At 41.7% G+C, this 22,670-nt stretch overlaps 1 protein-coding gene and 1 long non-coding RNA gene across 2 annotated transcripts; one reads left to right on the top strand and one right to left on the bottom strand.

The window, feature by feature from the left end:
• Nucleotides 1-2,176: 2,176 nt before the first annotated feature.
• LOC120400097 lies at nt 2,177-21,301 on the bottom strand. The gene is made up of 3 exons (XR_005595532.1): nt 21,197-21,301; nt 2,386-2,431; nt 2,177-2,274 (listed from the first exon to the last, which is right to left on the bottom strand). It is a non-coding gene; the product is annotated as an uncharacterized LOC120400097 (long non-coding RNA).
• Nucleotides 10,815-19,857, top strand: FAM89A (family with sequence similarity 89 member A). Its single transcript, XM_039528462.1, has 2 exons — nt 10,815-11,078; nt 17,324-19,857. Exons 1-2 carry the CDS (start codon nt 10,839-10,841, stop codon nt 17,480-17,482), a joined length of 399 nt encoding a protein of 132 aa, XP_039384396.1. The 5' UTR covers nt 10,815-10,838; the 3' UTR covers nt 17,483-19,857.
• Nucleotides 21,302-22,670: the final 1,369 nt, after the last annotated feature.

The following is a 22,670-nucleotide window of genomic DNA, read 5'->3' as shown; positions in this document are numbered from 1 at the left end:
ATTACAGAACCAGTTTCTCCTCCCTTGGTTTTCACACCTCAACTGCTAGAACAGGGCCTCATCCTCCCTGATTGAACTAACCTCGTTATCTCTAGCTTGCTTCTTGCTTGCATATATAAACCTGCCCCTGGAAATTTCCACCACTTGCATCTGAAGAAGTGGGTATTCACCCACGAAAGCTCATGCTGCAGAACATCTGTTAGTCTATAAGGTGCCACAGGATTCTTTGTTGCTTCCTAGGCTTAAGAAGGATCTTGTCATGTCTTCCTGACAGAGGAAGAAGACAAAGGAATTTGCATTTTCTTCTCTGACTGAGAGACTATAATTTAAACGGCCTTGGTTACATTTCTGTCTTAGGTTCATTTCAGGTAAGAATTTGATGTTATATGCGCTCATGCCAACACAATATTTTCAACAATTATGCTTGCTGTATGACACATGTTGAAACATTAAATATTTGTAATACTATTATTTTAAAGCTTTGCCGGGTATGTAGACTTGCTTTTGTAAAATAAAAAAAAATATGCATAACTTATTTTGAGGGTTGGAGGAGGAAGAGAGAAAAAGTATCCGTTTTAATAAATTGAATATAATGCTCTGTAGAAGCTGCTGTATATGCTTAAAATGTGCTTTATACACATTTCAGATAAAATAAATAGATAATTAATGTTGTTTCAATAAAATCATTTGCTCCCCCTCTGAAATAAATCAAGGCAGAGATCAGATGACTGGAGAATCTGAAATATTGCACATATTGTGAGCACCAATCATCCTCACTTCTCCTGTCTGTTAAATTTCGGTAGCACTTCATTTCTGCCATTTAATTTATCTGTGCAGTAAGAACTTTCATACATTCCACCTCAAATGACCTCAGCACAACCAGGAGAGCACCCCAGTAAGAGCTGACCCCAGCACAGATCTCTCTGAAGAGAAAGGTCTGTTCAGTGTCACAGGGATAATAAGACAAATACCTTCAAAGCCTACAGCTCTGATTTCCCTGGTTATCTGCTTTCAGTAATCAGATTCTGCAAGGCTGCTACTGTAAGTTGAGCCTGCACTGCTAAGAGTCAGAAGCTGGTTGTTGCAAGACAAAATTGAATTGCAGAGCAGTAGTGCTAACTGCCTCCTTCAACTGCCATTTTGAAGAGGCAAATGGTTTTCACCCAAGGTTTTATCAGAAACTTATTAGGTGTAAAAAAATTCCATTAGCACTTTGAAGTGCTATTTTCTTTATTTGTGAGGCAGCGAAAGAAGACTAAAAACTGACAAAGCTACTAAGAACTGGGGGTGTGTGATGATACTTTATTTTAAATCCTGTCACAAAATTATATCTATTTCTTTCAGGCCCGTTAATTTTTGTGTATTACTGAAATTCTTCATTCCTACACTGCACACTTTCTCTTAATTGCGTGATTTATTTTTATCAGCTGGCATGCAAGACTGACACAGCTGGGCCTGGTTCATCACTGGCGTAACTGACTACAGTACTGCACCAGTCATGAATGTGGTCTGTTCTGCATGACAGACTCTTTCCCAGAGCACATGAAATGAGGGAGAATCTGTGGGAATGGGAAGGTGGGGAAACGGGAGGGGCATTATTATATCTTTTTAAATAAGATAAAAAGACAGAGTAGGTGAATTTCAACCTAGTACTGCATTGTGCAGTGAGATGCACTATAGGGGAGGTTTATGCTTTTCTCTGAGGTGAACTGCATCTGTCTTTGGTTAATCCAGACATGGGCAAACTAGAGTTTGGCACCAATAACAAAATAAGCAATTGGTCATTGTGATGGGATGTGGTCTTCAGGGGCTGAGCAGGACTTTTCCTGGATCTGCTTCTCCAGGCTGCCACAGGCTGCTGTGGCACCAGGTTCTGGAAGTGAAAGGACCTTAATCTCGCTGTGTCCTAGGCCATGTCTACACTACAGTGGCACAGCTATGATGCTGCAACTGTGCAGCTGTAGTGTAGATGCTTGCTGCATCAGAGGAAGGGTTTTTTCCATCGATGTAGGTAATCCATCTCTCCGACAGGCGGCAGCTAGGTCAACAGAAGAATTCTAGTTGTACCTACAGCGGGGCTTAGGTCGAGCTAACATAGCTCAGAGCTCTAAGTGATGGAGCTAGGTCAACTTAAGTTTTAGGTATACACCAGGCCCTCGTTCCACTCTGTAAAATAGGGATAATGCCATCTTACATCACAGGGGTGTTGTAAAAAGAAATTCTAAAATGTTGTGAACCAGTCAGATACTACAGTGTAGAACATCATAGAAAAGCCTGTTGGGAAATAATACATTAATTCAGTGAAGGGTTCAAATGATATGTAGTAATTAAGGCATAGTGTTACATACTGACTGATGACAATAAAAAGAAATATTGAATGACTACCTGCCAGTGACCACTGTCCATCCCGTGCACTGAACAGGGCAGTGTCCTGTGGAAAAAACAGTATGTGATCATGTAATTAAAGACTGTATCAGAATGCATATGCACAAGGAAGCCAAATTAAGGTTATATAGGCAGCCCCAATTCTGTCATTTCCCAGCTTTTGAAAACTTAATATTTTAATGTATTTTTTTCTGTGTATTTTCTATCTAGTATCATTAATTAAAGAAAAGTTAGCAGCAGTAACACCTTTCTCTAGTTTAGTTCTAAAAACCAACAAAGGCTGAGGGCTAGAGCCACAAAGGGACGTAACGTAAGCGTGGCATACACTACACATGCTTTGCCAGTCTAGCTCGCCTAGTATAGCTGTACTGACAGAGCCCTCTAGTGTAGATGCAGCGTATGCTGTCAAGTTTTTTGCTGGCACAGTAGCACCTTCTATAACAGCATTACAGCTATGCTGACAGAAGCACTCTTCTGTTAGCATAGCTGCAGCTACACTGAGTGTTTTGCTGGCACAGCTATGTCAGCTGGGGGCATCCCTGACTACCACAGCTATGCAGACAAACCTTTTTTAGTGGAGAACCAGCCTTTGGTGTTGCAATGCTCAAGGGTGCAATACCTACCTCTTAGCCACCTAGTGGAATCCACAGCCCTGAGTTAGGTCCCCTAAACAATGTATGGGGAGATCTAGACACCTAAGAATGTGATCCACAGAAGCCAACAGGCTGAGTGGGGAATTGCCCAAACTAGCCAATAGGAAATGCCAATGGGAGGGGTGTGGCCTAAGCCCTGCACTTCTCAGGCTGTTAGGCACCCAAAATCGGGGCCAGAGGAAGATACCTATTTTTGCTTGGGATTTTCAGCTGTGAACCCTCTCCTAGAGTTGGACGCCTAACCTGTTTTTTGCAAGAAATGTGGGAGGGAAAAGAGGTTTCCATTATAACCTTTAGTCCAGTGGTTAGAGCACTCACCCAAGATGTGAGAATCAGTCGTCCCCCCCATGCCTGATGTGGAGCTGAACATGGCTTCTCTACCTTTCAGATGTGTGTCCTAACCACTGGACTATAGACACAGTCACATGTTCTGTCTGGCCCAATGCATATTTAATCACTTATACACAGTAGAGCAGCATTAACATGAGAGACAGAGAGAGCCTCACACCAGACTACATTATAATCCAGTAGCTAGGGCACCTCTCCTGAGAGGTGCGTATCCAGGTCCTGCTCCACATCAGACAAAGAGGGGAATGGAACCTGGCTCAGTGTTAAGGTTAAAACCCCAACTGTTTTGTGTGGGTTTAGGCATGCTCTGAGAATGCCCAACGGATCGGGTCCCACTGGCAAGGTACATGGGGAAACGCCTCATCTGAGGATCCCACTGGGGCTTGGGCATGAAATGTGCCTGGATGCCTAGACTCAGAGGCGCCAATTTATGGGTTTCCCCAGGGGTGCTCAACCCCCCACTCTGCCTCCACCCCACCTCTTCCCACCCCCTTCCCAAGCGTGCCCCACCCTCCCTCTGCCTCTTCCTGCCACCACTCCTCCTCCACCCCTCCAGGGTCTCCTGCATGCCACTGAACAGCTGATTGCCAGCGGGCAGGAGATGCTGGTGGGGAGGGGGAGGAGCTGATCAGCTATTTTTTTCCCCATGGGTGCTCCAGTCCCGGAGCACCCATGGAGTCAGTGACTATGCCTAGACTGAAGCAGCAGTGTACATGCTGACTGGCAGAAATGTAGATGCTTAGGCTAACTTTAACAGTGGAAACTTAGGTGCACAGGCATTTTAGGCACCTTCAGGATTAGGTGGCAGGTGAGTGGAAATTTGAGGACCTCAGTGGCACCTAAATGTTGGACTTAAGTGCCTTAAATGGCAGTTGGGCACTAAGTCCTTTTGTGGATCTAGCCCTGAGTGTGTTATATAATTAAAGGAAGTACATCCATAACAGAGAGGCATAATTGCAGAAGACTCCAGCTTCCATTATCACCATGTTACAACTGGGTCAGAGTAAATAAACAGCTAATTTAGACTTAAAATAATAGGTTAGAGAAAGTAACTTTGCATGAGCAGAGCCATTTAGAGCCTGAAAAGCCAACAGACAAACTTCACAATTGATATGAACCTGTACTGTAAGCCAGTGTAAATATTTTTTAACTAGAAGTAATGATATAAGTGCAGGATGTTGAAGAAGAAGTTGAGCCTCTACATCTCAATAAATTGCAATTGAGATATGATGTATGATCAGACATTGAAAAAAATAATTATGCTAAGCTAACTTTAATAAAATAAGAATATTCAGAAGAGGTTCCAAATGGCTTTCATTTAGCAAAAATGATCTTTGGTAACAGAGTAAAGAAATAAGTCCATTAATAAACTGAAGTATAACACAATGCCTAGATCCTAATACTTGAAGAGTCAACAGTACTGTCATCAAACATACTTGGCATAGAGGGAACATTAAGAATGGTTTTAGTTGGATTTAATTTAATAAAACAACATGATAGCCACTATGTGACTCACCAGTGGTGCCAACAAGCAAAAGGTTCATTGTTCTTTACAAGCAACTCCTGTCTCAGACCTGACAAACTCACTGCACCTAGTACACCACTTTCACAGTATTTATCCAGGAAGGGTAGCATATAAGGTTTCTACTGAAAGCTTGTAACTTATCAATACTTGTAATCATTGTAAGATGTATGTATGGGTAATATTTAAGGAATAATGTAACTATATTGAAAACTATGCCTTATGGTCATAGAGTAAAAGTTAGTCACACAAGAATCATATATCTCAGTAATGGCTCATTAAAGTGGGAGGGAGTTGTTATCCCTCCCTGGTCAGATGGTGATGCAATGCAAGGTTCAGTTGTCCCTTGCTCCATTCCAGAGCAGTCAATGTAAAACCATCAAAGGCAATTGCAAATAATCTAAACCACTTAGAGATATAAAGGAACATTATAACGGACAGAGGATTGCCCTGTCTGTGAATAAAGACAAAAGACTGATTCAGTAGATCCAAGGTGGAGAAAGACACTCTACATCTATTCATTGAGGAGACATCTTGTTGAGGGGAGGTGTTTTATGAAAGATTGGATCTTGGCTTTTGGGAAGCCTGCCAACTCTGCCACAGACTGAATTGTGGGAAGAGGGGAACCTACTTTATTAGATAGGAATGGTAACTATTAAGTGTAGGCCATCCTTTGTGTTTTATGATTTTGTTTTATATTGTTGTTGCCCTGGAATGGAGGGGAGTGTTACCCCAGAATTTGAGCAAGCTAATTGCAACCATTTTGTGTGCACTTAGCCACTATGAATTAATAAAATAGAATACCACATAGTTAAGGGTTAATTTGAACAAGCAGGGTTTCTGGAGGCCAGGTCAAATGCTAGCTGCATGCTTGCAGTTTCTGCTAATCAGAATGAGAGGAGGGGAAAAAAAGAGTCAACAAATTGAGACTGAAATAAAATAAGTGGATGGAGATTTTGAGTTTGGGTGTCTTTGATATAGAAGCTCAGATTGTTAGGAATGTTATGTTGATAAGTAGTTGATTGAAGTTAGAAGTGATGACCAAGTTGGGGTCACTATGAGTTATGTGTTTTGTAAAAATTAGTTATAAAAGACTAGATAATAGAGTGTACTTTGGAGCAGTTCTCTAATGCTATCCTGAGAGACTGTTTCCTGACACCATACTCCCTGGTGGGGAAGCGATCAGCCATCGCTGACCTGCTGCTAATTATTCAATACCATCTGACATTCTAGGTAATTGTTTGGGATGTTTTAAACCTATAGCTTATGCCTGTCTGTGCTCAAATCTAATAAACTGTAGTTTTAGATAAAAGCATGCTTACTTGCATCAATCTGTCATCAGCCGTAAGTACTGTTTTCCCATTGGTTTATACCTGACACCACCTGGAGTGAAACAGTTAAGTTATGACTGCTTTGGGTTCTGAAAATCGTGGGTAACATTGTAATCATTGTTTCTATCAATGATTCTCTCTTGCTTCTAGTGGACCCACTATTATTTCTTAAACATTCTTTTGTTTTATTATAAGTGCTCATAAGTGCTGTGGAGTGGGGTCTTAAAGTAAAAACTGGTAAACTGGGGTACACACAGCTCCTTTGGGTGCAGAGGATCTGAAGTTTCTGTGAGTTGCCAGTGTGAGGAGCTGGATATCACAGGAACACTTCAAGGGACTTGGGGAATTGGGTGTACCTTCTGTTAACCTCCAAGGCAAAGACAGGGCTGGCATAGCCCAAAGGACAGTGTTTGAGTGGCTGAAAGGCTGGTGGTGTTAGGGAGCTAACACTCAGCTACCACAGGCAAGACATTCTCTCATTAGAGGCAGGGAGTAACAAGGTGACTCTTAGTCCTGGTTACCCCAAGACTCATCACACACTATTTTATTTTTCACAATTAGTTAGGACTGAAGTTGCATCATGGCAGATGGAAAGGATAACTCTTCTTCTTCACTATGATCTGCATTATAATCCCCTTATAACTGATCTCCGAAGAAGCACATAGATACAAAACAGAGGTTGGTAAAAAATTCCATATTAAACTGGTTTAATGAAACTATTGTCAAAGACAGCAATGATATTTAAACCATGTAAAAGCCATATGAGTCAGAAAGAAAGCTGGGTGAAGTTCATGCCACCTTTCATCACAGGAAAATGGGAAATCACTTAGAGGCTTAACTTACACACTAAGAAGGATATGATCTGGTCAGTTCTTGAACAGGAAACACTGAAAGACAATCCACGGATGCTGCTGTGAGTGATGTTGGTGATTCAGCAGATGGCAACCTTCCTGCTGAACCAATGTCATAGCATGGGATGGGGGGCTACTGTAATACTGAACGTTTGCAAATAAGACAAGGAGCAAGGTCCTGACCATTTGTGTCATTCTAGATCATACAGTAACTTTTTCAGGTGTAGTAATAATAGCACTGATGTCCTGGACAAATGCCAATTTTGTAAAGTACATTCTGTCTCCTTAAATTTCTCTGCATAGTTACAATGAGCTACTGTGTTATAGAGAATCCACCATACCAGAATCTGAAGCAGGTCCATCAAGTCCAGTATCCTGTCTCTGGCTATAACCTGCCAGAGTTGATGCTATAGAAGGTGCAGAGCCCCTTAGTAAAGTACCTAGCCAACTACACAATGCATATTCGGGGAGGAAAGAAATTCCTTCTTGACTCCCTAGCTAATTAGCTTGCATCCTGATGCATAAGATATGAAGTCCCCTTAGGATGCAGAACTCAAATGCTACTGGTAACATATTACCCTGCCTGTTCTACACTGTTGTGCAGTGGTATTGTGTGCTCTTAAACAGCTGCAGAGTTCTATAGTATAGGTGGCTGCATTTCAACGAATGGTGAAGTGGTTCATCCATATGTTTCTTATGTGTCCATCTACATATGTAGTGATTTCATTCCTCTCAATTGGTGGAAAGACATTGAGAGCTGGTGGTGCAATAATCTATTATATAACCTTGCATCAGATGAACAGGTACAAATTGGCGTACATGCAGTTCCAATGGTAATTGCCTTCTAAGTGGTTCCGAGGACTGTACTGCTAAACTGTACACTTCTAAGAGTCTGGATCTGCAGTGGCAATATGTTCTGACAACTCCAGTTTTGTACCCTTCCTTGATTTTTATTTTCAGTCTCTCAGCTCTGTTGCTTAGCTGAATGAGTATCAAAAGAAGAACTTCAAAGTTCTGGCTTTTCTATGGAGTGACAGTGACCAGGGAGATCCAAGATATCTAGTGAGTGAGTGAATGTGTTTGTGTGTGCATGCGTGCGTGTACAGACTTAACAAATGAGGAAAATTTATAGTTGGTTCATGTTTTTATTCTGTTGCTGTTTGGAGAAAATAAGAGCCTGTGGTCCTGGTAATAAAGCTGATGGATGTCATTAACTTGTCACAATTTGCTACCATCACTAGTTCTCATTCCTGGCATAGCAACAGGCAGCAAATTCTGATGAGTAACTCTCACTCTTAAAATTTTGCTACCCAGGATAGAAGTTTGCTGTACAGGTTTAACAGGCTTTTTGTGGTAGCACTTTTTTATGGAGTAGTCTAAATGATGGATTAAAATCAGTGATGTCTGTGAGAGAGGAATCCACACAAAAACCTCCAAGCTGAAGACTGAGGTAAATAGTGGTCACAATATATGCAACAAATGGGCAAGGATATCCCAGGAAGATTTACAGAACAGAGCAGATATACATTCTTTGGCTAGGAAGGTATTAAGTATTTTGCGATTTCTCTAGTTTCAATCCCTACAAATAAAACATTGGACAAGAATATCAAATTTTACCATTGGATATTTTGATATATTTTGTGACATTCCAACTAGAAATGGGAATTTTCTTTTAAGTGAGATGCATGGCAGCTATACAGACTTACAGATCAGATAAACAAGATAATGCTACACATTTTCAAAGAGGCAGAATTTGGCCATTCTCTTCCCCAGTTCTTGAGACTTGAATAGCTTTTAATAGTCTCTTGTGTTTGTTGTCACTTCACTTGACCAAGGATGTAAAATATTTGATGATACTAGCCATGCCTGTCCACAATCTATTTTGTCCTTAAGAACAACCCCCAGGCTAGAAAAAGAATCCTATTCTCAGGCTGCCAGAGACAACCAAAACCTCATCCAAACCTAAGACAGAAAATATATTGCCTCTATATAAATCCATGGTACGCCTACATATTGAATACTGCATGCAGATGTGGTTGCCCCATCTCAAAAGAGATATATTGGAATTGGTAAAGGTACAGAAAAGGGCAACAAAAATGATTAAGGGTGTGGAACAACTTCTAAATGAGGAGAGAGATTAATAAGACTGGGACTTTTCAGCTTGGAAAAGAGATGACTGGGGGGTATGATAGAGGTCTATAAAATCATGACTGGTGTGGAAAAAGTAAATAAGTGTTATTTACTTTCTCTCGTAACACAAGAACTAGGGGGTCACCAAATGAAATTAATAGGAAGCAGATTTAAAACAAACAAAAGGAAGTATTTCTTCACACAACACACAGTCAATCTGTGGAACTCATTGCCAGGGGATGTTATTAAGGCCAAGACTAGAACAGGGTTCAAAAAAAGAACTAGATAAATTCATGGAGGATAGGTCCATCAATGGCTATTAGCCAGGATGGGCAGGGATGGTGTCCCTAGCCTCTGTTTGCCAGAAGCTGGGAATGGGCAACAGGGGGTGGATCGCTTGATGATTACCTGTTCTGTTCATTCCCTCTGAAGCACCTGGCATTGGCCACGGCCAGAAGATAGAAGACCTCTGGTCTGACCCAATATGGCTGTTATTATACAAGCAAAACAGGCAGCTGATTTTCATTTCTAGATCCTTTTTGCTGTCTCCACTCTATGCCCCATCCCCCTTATACACCTCAGACTCCCTTCTTCTATCTCACGCCTATGTCACATACTCCATTCTGCTCTCATACCCTACCCTTCTTCTCACTTACACATACCCAGATCACTTTCTCCCCATTCACATACACAAATACCCCCCACTATGTATATCTAGATCTTTACAAAGGCCCCATTGCCTTTTTAGCTGAGGTCTCACAAGGATTTAAAAAAATCTCACAAACGCAGTCTTGCTATTCTCCCACCTATAGAGGAAACAGTTTGATTAATTTATAGACTTGTGCATGTCTTGTGTGTCAATATGGGTGTGAGTGAAGGAAGAACCTATTGTAGAAAAGCTAAGTTAAAGAGATGAGTTTTGCATTCAGTCCTAAATACAGTGAGGTGCCAGGTCATTCTTATCATTGCTGGGATGAGGCCCAGAGTAGAGTGACCAGATAACAAGTGTGAAAAACCAGGACACGTTTTTTTCCAGGGGGGATGGAGAGGGATAGTTGCATGTGTAAGGCAAAGCCCCTATTGTCTTTGTCCCGGTATCATTGGGATGTCTGGTCGCTCTAGGCCCAGCTCTCCTGGGGGGTCTGTTCCTTACCGGGCCACTCTGGGGCCTCCTCATCTCTGGGAAGCTGGACAGTCCCGGTGGAGTGGAGCTGTGTGGGAAGGAATCGCTGTCCAGGGAGAACTGAGCGCTCAGGTAGCCGGGGCTGGGCCCACGGAAGCCTTTCGATGGCAGTGCAGCAAACGTGCATGGTGCTGGCACCCTGGGCACGAAAAGGGAGGGGTGCCCAGCGCTGCTAACTGCCCGGCGGCTGAACTTGTGTCCCTAGTGACCCCAACCCCCTTCTCCCTCCCTCGGTTCTCCTCATCACCCCGCCCCCTTTTCTCTCTGCTCACCCCGCCCCCTACAAGCCCGCCCCTGTCCTCTCCGCTCCGGCCCGGAGGCGGGGCCGGCCCGTAGGGGCGGGCTCCGGCGCTGGGACTGGGAGCCGCTCGGACCCAAGGGGGCGGTGGCTGCTTCTCAGCGGCTGGCGCTCTGGACGGCGGCAGCAGCAGCAGCATGAGCGGGCCGGAGAGTGGCGGGGGGCCGGGGCTGCCGCCGCTGCCCAAGAGCCTGAGCGGGCTGCTGAACTCCTCCTCGGGCGGCGGCGGGCGCTGGCGGGACCTGGAGCGGCTCTACGCGCAGAAATCCCGCATCCAGGACGAGCTGAGCCGGGGTCGGGCGAGCAGCGGCGGCGGCCGAGGCTCCCCCCGGCCGCCCAACCTGGACGCGGCGCTGGCCCTGCTCCGCAAAGAGATGGTGAGTGAGGGGGGCGGGTGAGGGCTGCGGGGGCTCGTCCCGCACCGCAGAGCCCCCGGGGGAGCTGGCAGCGCGGCGCTGCCCCCCCCCCCAGTGACACCCCGACCCCCCCACGCAGCTGCCGGCCCGCTGGGGAGGAAATCACGCCCCGCCGCCTAGAAAGCGCCGCACGCGGACCTGGGCGTGAGGCCCCCGCTGAGCGCCCCGCCGGTCTAGCCGCGGCCGTGCTGGGGTGGGGCTGGAGTTTGGTCGCATGAAGGAGGCAGTGGATAGGGCCCCACCGGCGGCGGAGGCGGGGGCGCCTGGTCTGAGGCTCGCACTGGGGGAAAGGTGTGGGTATGAGATTTTGGAGCTGGGCCCATGGGTGCTGGGGTTGTTGCCGCACCTCTGGCTTGAAGTGGTTTCCATCACAGCTGGGGTTTACAGTTTAGTTGGATGGCTCTCAGCAACCCCCCCCCCCCATACAAGTTCCAGCACCCCTGGCCGGAACAACTGTTAGTTGGATCAGACCCTGTGCTCGCTGGGGGGTGGCCACGTCCAGAGTCATCCTCGCCAAATCCCGCCCCCCCCCCCATTGTTTTTAAAAAGCCATTGCATGAAAACAGGGTCCAAGCAGCTTAAGCTTTTAAGGCTTGTGGTGGCTAAAGTATCCACATTAGTTTTGAAAATGAGGTCAGCTCCTAAATCACTGATAGTCTCCTGAAAATATTACCCTGTGTGCTCTCCAAGTAGCGTAAATACAATGTAAATCAAACAACTGAAGTGGTTTCTACAGAGGCATAATAATACTAAAAAAAGTTATGAACACCCATAATAGTTACTTTGTGGGATAAACTAAGGCTGTAAATATTTAACATCTCCATCCCTACCACAGACCAAGGGATTGTGAGGAAAGTATGCTTTTTGTGGTGCATCACAATAAGGATTAATATACTTTTGTCTGAACGCAAATGACCCACCACGCCAGAGAAATTTCCAGGCTCTCTTTAGCCACAGCTAAAATACACTTTTCAAAATGCACCCTTAGTTCAGTCTCTTTTTTTCCCCCCAGTTTAGGCCCATTTCCATGCCCCTCTCTTTCTTCCTTCTGCTTTATTGAAAATATTTGTTTTTAAAATACTTTTTCCCCCTGTGTTTAGAGTTGATTTAGGAAACACTTTTGCTGGAATTCTTTTCTCCTCCAGTCAAGTATTTTTGAAAATGCTTGATACAGTGATCAAGGCTGCCAAACAAAACAAAACAAAAAGTGTCTGAGTATTCAAATGATAAAAGTTTCTTGTGCTGTTTCAGTGAGAGGAAATCTGTTAATGTAGCAGATAGGTGTACTAACGCTGCTCAAGCTGCCTTGCTAACAATAGCAGCATTGCAGGGGGTAGTATGGGTGATGGCTTAGGCTAGCTGCCTGAGTATGTTCCCTGGAGAGTCTGGGTTGATTTGTACCCAGGTGGCTAGGCTGAGCCCCATCCATGCTACCCTGGCTATGCTGCTATTTTTAGTGTGCTAGCTTGAGCAGAGTTAGCACACATCTGTCTACTGGAGCTGGGAAGCATGCTCCCAAGTGCTGAGTAGACATTCTTAATATGACTTTTTTTCTCTGAGAATTGGAGTGTTATGGGCTCTTGCTGCTTTGCAAAGGGCTGTAGATAGGGCAAAATCCATGACTGATCATTGGTTTAAACAGGGTTGCATCAGTGTTAGAATTATTAATATTTGAAATTATTAATATTGATGTGGGAAACCACCAAACATAAACTTAACCATAAAATCCTTTATTAAGGCCAAATGGTATTTATAGAATTGCTCTAAACATGCCTAAAAAGCCTAACTAATAAGCAATTTACTACATCCAAACAGTAACAAACCACTTATAAGCATTTGATCAAGATACTTACAAATGGGCTAAATCCACAGGTGCTTAGACCCATATTGGTCAGCTCTAATCAGGCAAGAACTGGCAATGCATCCTTGAAGAGTTTATACCTTTTGACAAACAAGTGATGTCATTGCTAAATTACTGACTTCACCCTTATTTCCTGTCTTAATCCAAAACAGGTTTACAGCTTCCTTTCTTCCCAAGGCCTTATCTTCTCTCCCCCCCTCCTTGTTTACCAGCAGAACAGTGGGACGATTTGAGCTTGTTTCTTTTAAGACAATTTTTCTTTTCTTTGTCTTGTTACTGCAGCTCTTTATAGTTAGTTTGGAACCATACATCCTTTCTACACTACAAGCAATACTACTTATTCTCATGGCTTTATTTTACTTGCTGATTGGGGCCTTCTCCCTCCTAGCCACAAACTGTAAAGCAAATATGTTATTTTCTTAACCAAACTTAAGCTAACTCAAGTTCTTTAATTTTATCCTTATCCCACAATCAGTGATGTTTGTTTTGTCTGATAAGGCGTTGCTGCCAGCCTGTAGAATGCTCCTCCTTGATATACTAAGAAGAAATTTTTAAATGCTAAAATCTTATTCTGTCACAACAAAAATGTTTGAACAACATTAGTGTCTTGAATTTCATGTTGCAGATATCAATTTGTATTGACATAGAGCAATCATTTTTAGGTGGTTGTCAGATTCATTGTATCTCCATGGCCTGCAAACACTGTTTCAGCAATGTTCTAAAGGGCAGCAGGAAAAAATTCTCAGTTTTTCATAATATGTATAATTCCTGATTTCAGAAAGTGTTAGAAATTTGAATGTCTTTGGATGGAAAATCAAGTGACATGCACATCACATGGCTTAAATTAGAATATCTCTTTGATGCTGTAGATAGAATATCCTTAGTGATAATCTGGGTTAATTAAATCTTTTGAGGAGTAAATATTTTACCCAGTAGAACATATCTCCAGTTGAGGTGCAGTTGTTGACAGACAAATTCAGGAGTCTCTAACATTTTAGTAATAGGCCACCAATTTTCTGTTGGACAGGTAATGCTATAATATAACTAATATTCTACAAACTTAATTTTTTTTTACATTTTACTAAATTAAAATAATATTGAGCATGTTTTTGATGTTTAAACAGTGGAAAAGGGCTTGTGGTAAGATTCTAATGTCAACATGGGGAAAAAATACTGTATGTACCAGCATTCTTCCCTCCATACTCAAATGAAGTTCTCTGAATGGATTTTGAAGGGGACAATGGTAGATATAGAAAGGAGTAAGGTTTTTGTTTTTTTCGGGGGGGAGGGGAGACCCTCTCTGAACTGTCATTTGAGTAAGGAGTAGGTACAGTGATGACTTTCACTATGCCTTTTGCCGTGTCTACTATGAACACTTTGAGTGAGCGAACTTTTTCACCATACAAGATCAGCATGTTTTAGCAAAAGTCTGAAGAAATGCAGAATCAGTGGTCTCATTGCCAAGAGCCAGAGACTGTGTTTTTATCTTTCTTGATAGATCTGTTTACTTTGTTTGTCTGAGATATGGAACAAATACAGAAAAACAAGGTATTAACAATTGTTAGGTTTCAGAATAGCAGCTGTGTTAGTCTGTATCCGCAAAAATAACAGGAGTACTTGTGGCACTTAAAGACTAACAAATTTATTTGAGCATAATAAATTTGTTACTCTCTAAGGTGCCACAAGTACTTCTGTTCTTTTAACAATTATTAGTACTTTATTAGTAAAGATATATTAGCCCTTTGTGTTTAAGAAGTTCTCTCTGTCTATAGTGGTTCTAGAAAATATAGCACAAAATCATGGACTACATACTGGCTTTGTCTCTGTGCACAGGTTCTACTGAACATGAAAGATGCTGAGTGTCTAGGTTTGAGCCATAAATTGACAATAAAATAGTGATTATGAGAGATTGTACTACATCAAAATTAAACCTGCCTTTACCTTGTTGAACAAAACAAACAGTGAAAAACAATAATTATTAGAATGTCTATTCTAGTCCATTTCCCAGCTAGTGCAGAATTTGTCTTTACAGAATGTTCCCAAGCGTGTTTAGCTGAAACTCTCATTCCATTGGTAAGAACTCCATTACTTCCAATAAGACATAGACCTGATTGTCTAGAATCTTTTTCTGTTCTCCAGCCTAAAGGTTTCCTTGTTCAACTTCAACTCACCACTTCTAATTATTGTTCCCTGAACAATTCTTAACTTCAATGTTGATGCCCTTCAAATATTTGTAGATACTATTCACCTCTGATGTAAGATTGCCTAACCTTTCCTCTGTGTACGTACATGTAGTAGCCTCAGAACATCCTGCTTGCATGCTTGCTTGCTTGGGGTGAGTAATTTGTTTTGATTGCTAGTTGCCATCTTAAGGATGTAGACTTTGCCTGGACTGCTAAACATTCATTAGCCTTGCAAGGCTGAATAAGATCTTATACTGTGATTTGAGCGGAGTAGGGGTTTAAATTCAGCCACAGTTATCCCACTCTTCTTTTCTCAGTCATGCTTATTCCCTGGAGGGCAGTTGCATTAGTGCTGCTGCTTTTGCACATCTTGCTTCTTTGCCAGGGCTGAGAGAAACAGAGGAGAGAAAATGACTTGCTCCTGATCCTGCTTCACTTTTTGATGGGAGAAAAGTTTGGTGCTGGGGTAGCAGCACATGGACAACACTGGGGGTGGGGGGGGGGAGAGGAGGGGGCAGCAGCTAGAGGAAATAATGAAGATGGGGAAGAAAAACAGATGTGAAGGTTATGAGGGAGTTGTGGCAGTGGTCTAGTGACATCTAACTTGAGAACTGATGTCCAGCTTCCTTTAAGTAGAGGGAAGCTGTTTGTGGGACATTATTTTATCCCTTCCTTCACTTCAGAAATGGAGGACCCCAAACAAAGAGCTAATCCTGTCTTGCTTTTATCTTGTTTATCCATGTGTTGTATCTACCCATCCTCTCTTCAGGTATTTAAATCATAAGATCTCTGGGGCAGGCACTGTCTTTTTGTTTAGTGTACAGTACCTAGCATAGTGGGGTCTTGATTTCTGATTTAGGCCTCTACGTACTACCACAATACAAATAATAAATATATTTTCCCTTTCTCCAATTATTAGTTATGGTAAATTTCTTCCCTGGGACTAAACCTCATTAGGCACTATGTGTCAACCTAATTTTTGTTTTCAGAAATTGGTAGGTATGGCAGTTCACTTAAATTTTAGCTGTGTAGCATTTTTAACATATCGCAAATAAAGGAGATGTTTGGTTTGAGCATTTCCTTTGGTCAGCTGAATACTCTTAAAGGTATATTGGCACTTCAATGCCAGAGTGAGGAAATTCTTACATATTAAATGGCTAGCTCTGTTTTTCTCCCCTCTGGTCTCTGCCTGCTTTGTACCTGATGGGCCTGTGTATGCTTGCCCACACACCGATACATGGTAACTTTAATTCATGTAATTCTGGTGCCCTAGCTACATGGGGAAAGGTCAGCTCCTCCCACTGCTCAAGTCTGATCTGTCCAGGTTGTCTAGGGTAAAATTTTCAAAAGTACATAATTCACTTGTTTAAAATTAGACTTCAACTCTTAACCACTTAAATGCTTTTGAAAAATTTACCCTTAGTCCTGGACTCTTTCTGAGAAGTTGGCACGTGAGGCAGCTGACTTATGCCGTAGCCCTCTGTCAGGGCAAACAAATCAATGTAACACAGTCCAGCAGGCTACTTGAAGGCAATTAATAGCTACAATCTCCTGAGCAGTGGGATAAATGTATACACCATAGCTTCCAGTCCTGCAAACTTCTAGAATGCTTTGATGTGGGTACTCAGTAGCTTGATTTTTATACTCCCTGGGTTATACAGATTTGATAACTTTTTGGTTACACTCTAACCTCATTGGTCCTGAATTTCTGAAACAGAATAGCATCTTGCACACAGTCTGTGTGCAAGGAAGATGAGTAAATGGGACGGATGTGGTCGCATCTGTAAATCTATCTTGAGCATCACAGGGCGTACAAAGTGTTTGAGTTCTCTTACATTGCAGCACACCTGTCTAGGGTTGCACAGCTTTTTGCCCAGTAAACAGGGCATGGTAACATGACTGAATCACGAGGAATGCTTTGCCACATTTTATACCATGGAACACAGCTTTCTCCACAGCTCTTTCATCTGGCTTATTCAGTGGGGTGGATATGGCCTTCCTAAGTACATTCATTAAGCTGCCATATTGCATAATTGTTCAAGATGACACACAACTCATCCTCTGAACCTGAGTAGCTGTGGGGAAAAGTGTGCAAGTGCCACCGTATTGCAGTCAAATCACATTTGAAATACCAACATGTCTTTATTTTTTCCCTCCATCAGGTTGGCCTTCGGCAGCTGGATATGTCATTGCTATGTCAACTGTACTCCCTTTATGAATCAATACAAGAATACAAAGGGGCATGCCAAGCTGAATCTAGTGCAGACTGCACATATGCTTTGGAAAATGGCTTTTTTGATGAAGAGGAGGAATATTTCTAGGAACAACACAGCAGGGACAAAAGTGCATGGATCAGTCTTTCACCCTGTGTCTCCCATTTCCAAGAAAGATTGGAATCTATCTAGACATCTCTTCTTGTGGGGTACACCCCCGCTACCTTACCTGTTGTTAAACTCATTTATTTTTGGCAGACTGTCAATACAAGTGACACATGCATAAGCAACTTCTGGAAAGTGACGTGCTACACGTTTTGAGGAGTCCTCCAGCATGTTTGACAGGTGGTATCATTTTTAATTTGCAGGCTGGGTGTTTCCAACCTACTGATTTTTGGCAAGTAACTTACAGCTATAATTTTGATCAAGAGGGTGATAACATCCTGAGTATTCTAATAACTCTTTCCTAATTGTAGTGTGAATAACTATGGATGGTATGTGTTTGTCAACAGTACAGATAAATACTGTTTGAAGAAATGATTTGATATACACATTCCAAGCTGTACTAAGTTAGTCTGTTCTTATCAGCCATGTTACTTAACTCCAGTTCTGCACTGGGTGGATTGTTTACACAATTTCTCAGATATGTCTTTCCCCCTCTCTACATAAAACCATATTTTGCCATGTTCTTTTCCTCCTAGCCCAAAAGCTATGTGTATGCTAGTGAATGTTATCAGTACCTTTTTTTCCTGCTGATCTAATTCACTTTCTTAGTGCTACCAAGGGGCTATAACTTTTACATTGACTTTTAGAGATGTTAGCAGTCACAGAACTATGTTTATGCAAGACATCTGTTTCAAACTGGTTTACTCAGCTTTTACTGTATTGAATAGTAAAAGCATAGGTTCAGTCAGTCTGTCGGCCACTGTGTGGCTTGTAATAAGCCAAACTCTTATGCAAGTGTTTTCAGTCGCATGAAGATGAAGTATCAGGAAACCTTTAATACAAGATACTGGGACAAACTGCAATATTTTGTACTGGGTGAACTTTGTTTCTGGAAGGTAACCTTCAACTTAAAAAAACCCCAAACCCTACAAAATAAGTATATTGGGAGTATAGTTTGCATATGTTAATACTTTTGATACTACCATATTTGCTTAGAACTAAGCTTGAAGTATAATTTTTTTGTTTTGTTTTCAGTGCTTTTTAAAGCATTAAACTACGTTTATTACGATTTAATAGTGCAAGTGTGTGTGTGTGTGCATGTGTGTAATATTGAATGTGTTCAACATGTATCTGGGAGTAGCCAGCTCTTTGCACCATTTTTAAGTAAAACGGCAGTGTTCAACATAGCTAATTCCCTTTAAATTTAGAAATTTAAAATCTGCTGTAAAATTCTGACATCAGACTTTGATACAGTCTAATAATTTGGACTGCCTTGAGAAGGAAGGGAGAGAACAACTAATACATGTTGGACAATTTAAGTAGTTTAAATATTATAAACTTTCTGGTTTCCATCAGTGAAAGGACAAACTTCCAGGAATCAGTGGTTTATTAAGGTGTTCACTTGACTATCTCAAATTACACTTTTAGAGAAGCTGTCCTGAATTTAGGATTTGTAAAATGCTTACCTTCGAATACCACACTTCACTAGCTAGGCTGAAGGCTGGTTGTAAAGGAAAATGACACTGTACACTTGGGCAGTATACGGTGTCTTAAAGCAATTATTGTAGATGTAGTATCTGTGAGCCTTTGTAAGACAAATTCCCACATTGTAGCTACATTTTTGACCTCTGAACTAAGTCTTGTGTTGCGTCAGTATAGAGATGCCTTAACTGGCTGCAGTTTCTGTTTTAAAAACAGAGTGACCTTAAGGGCCTATTCTTCAAAGGATGTTTGCCTGGTTCATGTGTCTGGCACACATTTAACTTACACCCAGGATCACAGATCCAGTTCTGCAGGTAGTTCCCTATTTAACTGTCAACAAAAGTTAGCATTGTATAATGTGTTGCATTGACATAAGTGAAGATAGTTTAGGTTGCTGTTTGTGTGTATTCTCCTTTAAACTGTGATAGTAATGGAATCTAAACTCTACACAAGTAGAGCTGCTGTATAGGAAAAAGCTATTTCATGTGCAGTAATTTATGTTTTTACCTCTTTAAATGTGTACTACATTTAAAAAAAAAATCATTTCTGACCTAATTCACTCAGTAAGGCATAAGTGAAAAATGAAAGAATGGAGTTCTATAAGTTTCATATAGCAAACTTAGTAATCAAAAAGACAACTTCTGTATTTAGAAAATTCTCATGTTTGTGTGTATATTCAGCAATTGTACCCTTTTCACCATGGTTAGTATTCCAAATGTATTAAATGTAATAATTTGGATACAACTTGCTATACTCTTGGCATTAAAAAAAACTTGTCCTATTCTATTTACATCCCCCTGTTCTCCTGACCCATCCCAAAAATAAAAACGTGTGTCATAAAATGTAAAGTTGCATGAATGTTTGTTCATTGTACTGAATTTCAAAAATATTCAGTTCTAGGAACAATGTTTTCCTCCTATATACTGAAGCGTAAGCCATGTTCTGGTCATAATGGAAAGCACATTATATGGATGTAGAATATGTATATTTATTTGGAATAGGAATGCTCCAGTATTCTGGTTCAGTTGTTTTCAAATTAAAACAGACATAGATTTTTTTTTTACCTGTAATTTAAGGGTCCAATCCTGCAAACACATGTAAATCAGTTTACTGATGGATGAAGTCCTAATGACTTCACTGGGACTGTGCTCATGAACGAGGTCACTCGTGCATGTTTTTGCATTACTTGCCCTAATAGAGCAACTTCCTCCACAGAAGCAATTTGGCTTATGAGCAAATGATGGCTTGATGATGGTTTTTAAATCCCAGATGGTCTCTCTACCTTTCAAAGCATACAGAGTTTTCAGTAGAGCCCTGCAGCGGGACTGGGATCCTGCGGGTACTAGATGGACCCACTGCCATAATAGTGAGAGTGTTTCTTGAAATTTTTATCCCAATGTGGGAGCGGATGTGAGTGGGTATTGCAGGGTGAGACAGGAGGAGGATTAAAAAAAATTGTTCCACATAGAGCTCTAGTTTTGAGCACAAATGAATTTTTGGACTGTATTCTTGTGTCTCAATGTTCACTTTAGAAAAAATTTGAAACTATTAGGTAAGTCTTGTAGCACCTTTAATTCTAAAGGATCCAAAAGTGTTTTACAAATTTGAGTATTGTGTAGCTAAACACAACTGCACCAGCTGTGACTACATTTCAGAAGTCAATAGCCAGCTAGTCCACTGCACAGTAACAATTTGGCCATACCTTTTGAAAAGTGCCATGCAATCTCTGATGTCTACCCAGAGCAGCTGAGACCTTTGTTTTTACGGTTCCACTGGAATGGCACCACTTTATGATACCCTTTTATCTACATTGGAAGGATGTTGGACTTTTGAACTTCTATGCATGGTCATTTCTAGAGATTTCAGAACAGTTGTGGTCCCTGCTCCTAAGGCTTTTATATCAAATGCAGAACTGTAAGCTAGACAAAGGAGGGTAGGGAGAAGCAGGTTGAGGGTTAAAACCAAATACTTGTATTTATATAGTGAGCATACAGTGTTGCAGGGATTTCTACACCTGATATATTTAGAGCACTAAGCCATACCTCTCTCCCAAGTTATCTGACTAGATAAACTGAACGGGTGCAGTACCTTTGTGTGAGAGATGCTGCCAGCTCAAACCACACGACAAAGCTTTTCCCATTCATTTCCCTATTTCCAACTTTAATTATATGTTACCTTTTTGAAGGACGTTCTTGAGGAAACTCATAAATTGTCTGTAATACCCTCACATGTTTCTGTCAGGCTTTTAGCAGATGGATTTGTTGCAGCCCTCAATTCTTGCTCCCTACATACCAAAAAATAAAGCTGAAATGAACATAGCTGACTTACAGCTACTTGTAGAATGTCTTCTTATGGCAAAATACTTTAAGGTCACTAGAAGTAGGACTGAGCCCCTGACTTGCAGAGCCAGCAAAATTTAAGCTAGTGGTTAAAAAGAAAAACAGCAGCGACTCGTTGCAGTGAAACAAATATTTACTAGGTCAATATAGAAATGACTAACTTGTACAGTATCTTTGAGTGTAATAAGCTCTATTATTTCACAATCTATTTTACTCTAAAGTAAGGAAATTAAAAGTTAAGACTACTACCTACTCTCTTCCCCTCCACAAATAATGTAAATCCCAACTAGGTGATAAAACAGGGTGTGGTAGAAAGTCAGCATCCCTCTGGAGCAAACTTAAGACTGGCATATGATATTTGGAATACTTAAGTCACAAAGGAGAATTTTTCAGAAACGCATGAATGGTGGAAAGAAAGGGATTATAGTTGAAACACTTTACAACCTTACTAACAGTGTTTCCTACCGGGTGAACACTGAAGTTATAACTATATTTGTCCTGCAAGTTCTTTTTACTAACTTATTCTGGCATATGCCTTCTGATGGTCCAAGCAGTGAGTTGGATGCTGAGTAAATGATGTATCCCCTGTCACGGCAGTGTCATCCAGAGCTGTCAAGCATATCCATTCACCATCAGGAGGATAAAAAGGGCAGTCCATAAGCATAGCTTGAGCTCCTCCGGGGCAGGGTGGGGAGCTCAAGAAGCCTCAGCAATAGTCAACCCCACCCCGGTGACCACAATAGAGCCTGCCATACAAAGAAGGATCTTTTGGTTCATATAATTGTTCTCAGGGGGCATGTGAGAGCTGAGCCAGAGAGACGAGGGGACTCAGATCTGCCAAGGAATGCACCACTGATCCAAAATACAATCCTGTACCACCTGTTGCTGCTGTTCTGATGTACTGTCAGAGAGGCTCAACTTTTTCAGAACAGGAGTGTCTTGACTTCACCCATGAAAGCTCATGCTCCAAAACATGTGTTAGTCTATAAGGTGCCACAGGATTCTTTGCTGTCTTGACTTTAGCTGGAATTTTGATGTGGCTTTGAGATGAAATTATGAAGTAAGCTGTCTTGATAGTTTACCACATATAATAATGTGGCCAGGGCCCTGCCTTCACACCTCACTGCCAGGGGAGCATGGTAGTCAGGACTAGAAGGTTGAAAATGAGTTGTCTGGGTTGCACCGATGATATGAAGGGCAGTGTTGATCACTGAGCTTTCCACAATGATGGGTGGAGCCCCATGCGGCTGCACTGTATTTGGCAGGTGCAATAATTAGGACATTGGAAGATGTCTATAAGGTTGCAGCAC

The sequence above is a fragment of the Mauremys reevesii genome, linkage group 3 (assembly GCF_016161935.1).
Source record: "Mauremys reevesii isolate NIE-2019 linkage group 3, ASM1616193v1, whole genome shotgun sequence".
Taxonomy (NCBI): Eukaryota; Metazoa; Chordata; order Testudines; family Geoemydidae; genus Mauremys; species Mauremys reevesii.
This window is presented reverse-complemented; position numbering and strand designations above follow the sequence as displayed.